The sequence below is a fragment of the Lepidothrix coronata genome, unplaced genomic scaffold, assembly GCF_001604755.1.
Source record: "Lepidothrix coronata isolate B3197 unplaced genomic scaffold, Lepidothrix_coronata-1.0 Scaffold135, whole genome shotgun sequence".
NCBI lineage: Eukaryota > Metazoa > Chordata > Aves > Passeriformes > Pipridae > Lepidothrix > Lepidothrix coronata.
Window position 1 is genome coordinate 215,641 of NW_016690315.1, and position 8,758 is coordinate 224,398.

Here is an 8,758-nt window from a genome sequence, read left to right on the forward strand (position 1 = left end):
GATAGGCACCCTCTTTGAGGTCTGACATTCACACAGCAAAACTGTAGTGTTGCAGCACCACTTATGGACCACAAAGGTGGACATTGCTTAGAGTAACACCCAGTTTGTTGCACCAGCATGGTAATGACGGTTTAACTGGTCGGCTCAACCCGTGCCAGTAAATTGTTACCCACTCGGTGAAAAGTGTTATCTAAATTAGGCTTGGTGCTGATTCTGTATGCATGCTGAAGGATCATTATTTTATTTTAGTGAGAACAGGGTATGAAGCCAGATGTTTGCTTCAGCTGGATGCAAATATTCTTGCTCTGCCTGTCATATTCAGTAGCACTTTGAACCTGCTATATGTTCCAAGTTGAAATTGTGCCTGCTGGGAGAGGCCACATGAGGCAGGTTGGGTATTCAGTCAACAACTGGTTGATTGCAACTCCTGTGACAAAGGGAGTCTGGATTAGTAGTTTCACTTGGCTTGTCAGAAGATGGGAGCTGATGAGCTCACTGATCTAGATGGAAAAAATAAGTCAGCAGGGGGAAATTATCTCAGCTTCTTTGTTGACATTACTGTGGAAAGCAGTCCTAGAGTTGAGCAGTGTACATTGTTATTTTTAATACTGTCAGCTAGGAAAATTCATTGCACCTTCATTATATCATATGTTATTGCAGGTACCATTTTGGAAAGGGCATTCCTGCGATATGATATATTCTGATCTCCCATGTACTATTTTTGAACAAGTGGAGTTCTTGAGACCTTGCCTGCATTGGCAGCAAGCTGGGATATGAATTTACAGCATCCTAGCTATTTCATGTTAATTCATCCAGTGTTTGTCTCTGCAGATGATATTTCACTGCACTTTGAATGTGAATCAAGCTGTGCTTCACAGATATCCACGAAGAAAGCTGGTGCAACATAGTTTGCCCTCTGTACCTTCACACCCTTTTTCACAGCACACTAAATTCCTCTTGCAGACAAGTACTCCTATTCAGTGGGGTGATTTCAGGCTTAAATCAACCTCAGTAGGACAACATTTGTCCAGGTGAACTGATAGCTTACAAGGATGCATCCATTACAATACAAGCAAAAACCTTAAATCAAAATCCATACCTAACCTCCATAATTCCATTAGAGCATGCTTCCACTTCAAATTTTTGCCTACCCAGTTTACAAGGCTCCCATATATCCTACCATGACTCAGTCCCCATTTCAGCCAGTCTTTTTTGACATCAGCATCAGGAAAAGATTTCAGTTTAAAAAGTAACCCTCAAAAAAAAAAAAAGAAATCACACAAAAAAAACCCAAACCAAAACAAAAAACCCACAACAACAACAAAATCAAAGCAAAAACAACAACAACAACAAAAAACAAACAAACAAAAAAAACCACACACAAAACAAAGGCTGCTTTCTAATCCCAACCATTCCTTTAGTTGGTAGCCACGTTGGAGCAGCAAACTTTAGTAAGAGAGGGGAACTAATGCCTGAGAAGGGAGAAACACCCCCTAACTCAGCTCTGCCACTAGAGAAGTCTGCCCCCTTAGGAAGACAGTTTGATGCTTTATTGGCCTTAATTCTGGCAGTTAATGGGCAGCATATGTACTGGTGCAGCCTTCAGCCTCACTGAGGTGGAGATCAATCTTTATTAGCATTTTGTGCACCTCTGCGTTAAAATGGGATTAATAAAATTGATTACCCCTGAAATGCAACCTTCCACACAGAAGGCTGGAACTTCACAACCTGTAAGTGGTGCTTTATTCAGAGAGATTTTACTCAAGGATCAAGCACATACAGAGACATACAACCTTCAAAACAGTAAGGAAAAAAAAACCAAGACCTAGAGTGTACTATTACTCTCTAGTTTCACAGGTAGGTAAAACTGCAAAAAGAGGAACCAAAACATTGTTCTCAGCCATTCACCTTAATTTCTCTTACAGAAGTCTATTTGAATATGCAAACCTAATCTTCACAAGATCAAAACTTAACATGATGTTAGTGCAAAATCGAACATATCCCATAATCTTTAAACAAAAAAGCAGGCAACAGCCCTTATTTCAGGGAAGCAGTTAAGCCAAATGAATAGAGAACTGGTCTTTGACTGCAGTGACCAGGAGGTCACTTTACTGCCCTTTCACAAGCTCTGGGGCTGCTTAAATCCCTTCACCCCTCTCTGCTTTGGTCTTGCAGTTTGCCAGTCAGGAGCAGAGCCAACATTAAGCCTGGGCTGCCAATGCCCATTCGTAAAGACCCCTTGAGCAACCACTTAACCGGAAAGGATGCATTTCTTTTTTGAGGTTTTAAAATGGTACTAAAAAGAATAGTTTCAGTGCCTGCACCTAAGTAGTATTTTAAAATTAGGTAAATAATTTGATAATTTTAAAGAAGAGGAAATGTTGCTTTAGTTTTCACAACTTTCTGCAAGGGCTTTTTTTTCCTCATGCATGCTCTGCATTGATTTTGCAGAGCATGTGTAATTGCAAGGCTTGATTCTGAAGGAGGAAAATGAAACTTTCTATAGCATTTTCAGGCTACTCATAAAAGTGCTGTGTTTAACCTAGGCCCAAGTGATTGGTTTAGTTGGTGGTATTATTATTAAGTTCTAAAGTTAAAGGTAGCCCACCTCAGCATGTAAAAACTATAAGCTCCTCGGAATTAACAGTAACTATCTTCTTTATTTTCTTTGACTACAAAAACCAGAACATCTGTTCCCAGTCATCCAAGACATGGTAGGACTATCTCCTAAATGCTAGGTAGCAGAAAAAGAGAATAAGGAAAAACGTTTGATCCCTATTTTATCCAATACCTTTCTCCTATCCCTTTAACATTTTCCTTTGCCCCTTCAGAACCCCTTTTTCTTAAAAATACCCTGTCTTTCTGTGCACTCCTTGTTAGCTCATGGTTGTGCAGCCTGACTGTAGGGCATGACCAGTGAATCATAAAAGTAAATGTCAACAGGAAAAGATCTCCAGTAGCCCATTAGCTGTTTGAGATCATATTTATTATTTACTGAATGACCGTGAATAATGAACAAATTGCTCTAAATGATTGCAGATTTGTGGCTAAATCTCTATTAAAAAGAGAAAATCCGTTAAAGCAATTGCAGAATTTATTTACAAGGAAAAAATTGCCTTCTTCTCATTAATATTATGTAGAGCAGACATAGCACCAGTTAGAGAAATAGAGGTAATTACTGCAAATTGGTTATGAATGCAAAAAATGGAAACTTTGAAATAGCAGAAAAGTGAAAAAAATTCTCACAAAATGCTTCCATGGAGATATCTGCTCTAATCTCAGTGGGTTAGACTTACATGAGCATAAGTTAGACAGTGTTGGAGATTGCTACTCCAAGTTGTGTTTACACTCAATATTTAGAGGAGTAAATTAAGTAAATCCCATCCTAGCTAAATACAGCTAATCGTTTGACTGACATGCCTGGTTTGTGCATAAATTGCGGCCTAATTTTGTTCTCAGAGGATACTGGTCAGGTCAGTAGTGCCGCTGATGCAAAAAGTGTGCAACTTTCATTTAGGCAAATGATAATTCTGTAGCTATTATACAAGTGGACAGAGAAATCACAAACTGTACAATTGAAGGAAAATACCCATTCCTAGCACACAGATTGTGTAGCAAACAACAAAAGGAACCTATCCTAAAATAGAAGAGTATCCAAATATTTTTCTCTTGGCTTTGTGGAGCACATGTGGTGACGCCTCTTCATGCATTTACTTGAGCAGTTCTCTAAATCAGATTCCATTTTAGGGTAGTCTTGAAAACTATATATCAGCAAAGTGTGGTTTTATGTTTCCTACTTAAAGAAAGTGTGTGGTATTGGAAATCATGTTATCAGACATTATCCAAAATCTTATACCTGTTAAAAAGTCATGTTTAGCATCATATTTAACTAGCTCTAATTTCTTTCTCTCATTGCAGAATCAAAGGCTTTCCAAATTAATATGACTATTTGAGTATTTTTAGGCAAGAGCCTATTAACGTTGAAATGGGTTTTTTTACAAAAGCATGCTATAGCTAAAGCTCATGATGGAAGTAATTTGTAATATTCAATGACCTCATTTTATTCTGTTTTGCTCACTCAAAGCTAATGCATATGATGCCATGTGAAATTCTCAGAGAAGCCTGTCTGCAGGACTTATGGGAGCCATAAATGGATTAAACCTCTCACTCCCTGCTTTGGCAAGTGATCAGTTACATTTAAATAAAGGTCAGTCTGTCTTTACAAAGAACACACTGAAAGCAAGCTTAATAGCTTTCCCCACTGAGCCTAGAACATAACTATTTGAAGCATAATTAGCAACGGGGTGCCAGTCACTGATTGTGCTTTTTGCTTGATTTTATGTCTGGGGAGTTCCAGTATTCCCCATTAGCTTTAAGAGGGGGCACAGTGCTAGTTATCAAATTGACAGTCTCGACCTGGCCTCTGAAAGCAGCTGTAAAACATTGTTTGGGAAAATTAAGATGAATGCCAAAACCAGGACCGTAATATTGCTACAAATTGGACATTCAAGGTCCATGCCGTGACTCTAAATAACAAAATAGGTAAAATATCTGATATACATGAGAGTGCGGGCTTTGTTACCCGGTGATAAGGAGATACATCAGCTGTCCTATTATCTCGTGAGCTCTATATTGTGAATTCTTTATAAAATGCCTATTCTTTTCAGCATTAACAGAGTGCCAGCTCTGTCATCTGTTAAAATCTGGATTTCAGGAAGGATGGAGTGAATCAGCTACAACTGCCTCTCCAGTAAAAGGTGCTGACCATGAAAGGGTTATTTTGTGAAGTTAATTAAATATTTAGCCTATATGATGCATTTAAGAATAAACATGATCATAGAACCCTAGAATGTCTTGGATTGGAAGGCACATTCAAGATCAACTAGTTCCAACCCCCTAATATATCCCATGGTCTTCCAGTTCCCAGAATACCTGATTTGTCTGAGGTTTCTTGACGGCTATTTATAGCCCTTGTAGCAGAAGTGATAATTGTCTACAGGTGGAGAGAACAGAGCTGATACAGCACTTTTGGTACTCTGCAGACAGCTTGAAATTCTAAGAGAGATCTGTGAATTACCTTGACCTGCTTGACTGGAGCATCAGTTTCAAAAGTCCAGTGATTACACTTCAGTGTTATCAGCAACTAATTTAGCACTGATTATGAGGGAAGATGGGTAAGAGCAAAACACAGCTGTTGGGAATTTCTGAAGATAATCTAAGAGCAGACCAGGGAGGTAGACAGGTGATAGCAAAATATGCAAAAGAACGAGGAGGAGGAATTAAAAGGCAGCAAAGAGGGTTGGATTAGATGGAAGGAGTCTGTTAAGTAAAGATGAACTTAATACGAATTATTATGAGAAAATATTACAGTCTTACATTTTAGGTGTGCTACGAAGACTATATTCTGTTAATCTCTGTAAATCATCAGCCTACTTTTACCTCAGCCCCTCTCACCTGGTAGCTGGTCAATGGCTGAGTTCCCAGCTCAGGTCTACTATGAAAGAGCAGATGTCTATGTCCTCCAAATGCATCTTGACTATCAGTCACAAAATAGAAACTCTAAGAGGAAGACGACTAACCAAGGATTAAGATAAAACCATGTACTTTTTCTGATTTACCTGCACTCAGGGGTTAAACACAGGATTTTAGGTCAGCAGGTCTTAATCTCCTTTCGTGAATGGTATATCCATTTTAAGAGTCAATTAAATACATTATCAAATGTAGACATTGCCAAGGAAAATATGGCTGTATTTGTTTTTACAAGCCCTTAGATATATAAAGAAGACCACTGGCTTAAGCAGCTCTGTATCAGCTCTACCACTCTGCATCTCTGAAATTTATTTGTGCTTTCTTTGTCCTGCTTCTAGGATTTCTTTTTCCTGACAGAAAATTTGTACAGGACGTGGACAAATCAATGACTAATTTAATTGACAATTTTCAGCTTATATGGAATTTCCATTTTTTACAGATTTTCTACAAAGCACCAACTACTGCTCTGCTTCCTGCATAGGCACTTCAGGTTGTAGTTGTTTGTTTTCACCACAGGTCAGATACCATCACCAGGAAAAACTAATTTGAAAGCATCTTCCATCACAGGCACTCCGAAATAATGAAATGAAACAGCCAACCAGAAAAAAGAATCGTTTTTCTTTAACCCATGAATCTCAGAGATGTAGAACTCTCAAGCTCTGGCAGTAAGTCTTGCTAGTCAGGTAGCGAATGCACTCCTGTGACTCACACCTCCATAATCATTTCTCTCTTCTGCAGGACGTTTCCTTCAAGCATGGGTAATGGCTGTGTCATCTTTGAGTTTTCAGCATCTCCACATTACATTTTTCCACGTGTTGATTCAAGTACTTTAAACACTCACTTTGTTCTCTATTGTAGGTCATGGGTTATATGGGACTTTTGAAATGTTGTCCTCCTGGAGAAAAACTAGAGAAGACCAACATGTTAAAGAGAGGACTGCAGCCGTATTTGCAGACTCCATGCTCTCGTTTTCTCTCACCACTGCCATGTACCTGGTCACTTTTGGAATAGGTGCCAGTCCCTTCACTAACATTGAAGCAGCCAGGATTTTCTGCTGCAATTCCTGTATTGCAATTTTCTTCAACTACCTCTATGTACTCTCCTTTTATGGTTCCAGCCTGGTGTTTACTGGCTACATAGAAAACAACTACCAGCATAGTATCTTCTGCAGAAAGGTACCAAAGCCAGAGGTATTGCAAGAGAAGCCTGCATGGTATAGGTTTCTTCTGACAGCCAAATTCAGTGAGGACACAGATGATTCAGAGGAAACGAACACTTATGAGAGTCATCTTTTGGTGTGGTTCCTGAAACGCTATTATTGTGACTGGATAACAAACACTTATGTCAAGCCTTTTGTAGTTCTCTTTTACCTTGTTTATATTTCCTTTGCCTTAATGGGCTACCTGCAGGTCAGTGAAGGGTCAGAGCTGAGCAACATCGTAGCGACTGCGACACGAACCATTGAGTATACAACTGCCCAGCAGAAGTATTTCAGTAACTACAGCCCAGTGATTGGGTTCTACATCTACGAGTCAATCGAGTACTGGAACACCAGTGTCCAGGAGGACGTGCTGGAGTATACCAAGGGCTTTGTGAGGATATCTTGGTTCGAAAGCTACTTAAATTACCTTAGGAAACTCAACATATCTACCGGATTGCCCAAGAAGAATTTCACTGATATGTTGAGGAACTCCTTCCTGAAGACCCCTCAGTTTGCCCATTTTTCAGAGGATATCATCTTCTCCAAGAAATACAACAATGAAGTTGATGTTGTGGCCTCCAGGATGTTCTTGGTGGCAAAGACAATGGAAACCAAGAGGGAAGAACTTTATGACCTCCTGGAGACCCTGAGGAAGCTCTCTCTCACCTCCAAGGTGAAATTCATCGTTTTCAATCCATCATTTGTGTACATGGATCGTTATGCCTCTTCAGTGGGAGCCCCCTTACAAAACTCCTGCATTAGTGCTTTATTTCTGCTCTTCTTCTCTGCATTCCTGGTCGCAGACTCTCTGATCAATGTCTGGCTCACTCTAACTGTTGCCTCGGTTGAATTTGGAGTTATAGGTTTTATGACCTTGTGGAAAGTGGAACTAGATTGTATTTCTGTGTTGTGCTTAATTTACGGAATTAATTATACAATTGACAACTGTGCTCCACTGTTATCAACCTTTGTCCTGGGCAAAGAGCTCACAAGAACTAAATGGGTGAAAAATGCCCTGGAAGTGCATGGGGTAGCTATTTTGCAGAGCTACCTCTGCTATATTGTTGGTCTGATTCCTCTTGCAGCTGTGCCTTCAAATCTGACCCGTACACTGTTCAGGTGCTTGTTTTTAATAGCATTAGTCACCTTCTTTCACTGCTTTGCCATTTTACCTGTGATACTGACTTTCCTGCCACCCTCCAAGAAGAAGAGGAAAGAAAAGAAGAATCCTGAAAACCGTGAGGAAATAGAGTGTGTTGAAATGGTGGATATGGATAGCACCCGAGTGGTTGACCAAATTACAACAGTCTAACTTGATTTGTTGGTTGCTTTTTTACACGAGGTCTTACTGAAAACAAAACAAAACAAAACAAAAAAAAAACAGTACTGACTAAATATCTGGGGAGAGGAAGGAGTTTGGAAGTTTTCCCTCCCTCCTCTAAGCTAAATCCAGGAATATTCAAAATTATGGGAGAAATCAAAAATAAATTAAAAAAAAAGAAAAGAGCCAGGGGATTGTACCTTGCTCAATTTTCACACACATGCAAAGGGGAGTTGAATTTTAGATGCATGAAGTAAGATCTAATGAGAGCAATTGGGTTCCTAAGCAGTCATCTGCATCGCCTGTACTGCAGATGCTGCTATTATTGTGGCTAAACCAAATCATATTGAAAGGTCAACTGTCAAGGCTGAAGTAGCACTAAATGTTCGCTGGATGTAAAGGCTTTACAAACTTTCTGCACAGCAATAACTCAAGTCAGTGAGTCAGCTCTTATAAGTCTTAGCCATCACATTTAATTTTTCTTTTCTCCCCTAATCTAAACATTTATGCAAGACTATATAAAAGATAGCAAACTGTACTGGGAAAGAAGGCAGTACACAGCAACCAAATGCTTTCCAAACACTTTTGTGTTATAAATCACTTCTTTTTTTTCTAAAAATATCATTATTTTAAAATGGAAATCATCCCTTGTAACATTTTTAATCATGGTTTTATAGCTGTTTCTTTTTCTTATAAAAACAAAAAAA

The 8,758-nt window shown here is 39.1% G+C and overlaps 1 protein-coding gene across 1 annotated transcript in view; it reads left to right on the plus strand.

Moving 5' to 3' along the window:
* PTCHD1 (patched domain containing 1) overlaps positions 1–8,758 on the plus strand; it is a 35,033-nt gene that overhangs the window by 25,669 nt on the left and 606 nt on the right. Inside the window, exon 3 of the mRNA XM_017827157.1 lies at positions 6,388–8,758. This exon is cut by the window's right edge and continues 606 nt beyond it. Coding sequence (XP_017682646.1) covers positions 6,388–8,042 — 1,655 coding nt within the window. The 3' untranslated portion in view covers positions 8,043–8,758. The remainder of the gene's footprint in view (positions 1–6,387) is intronic.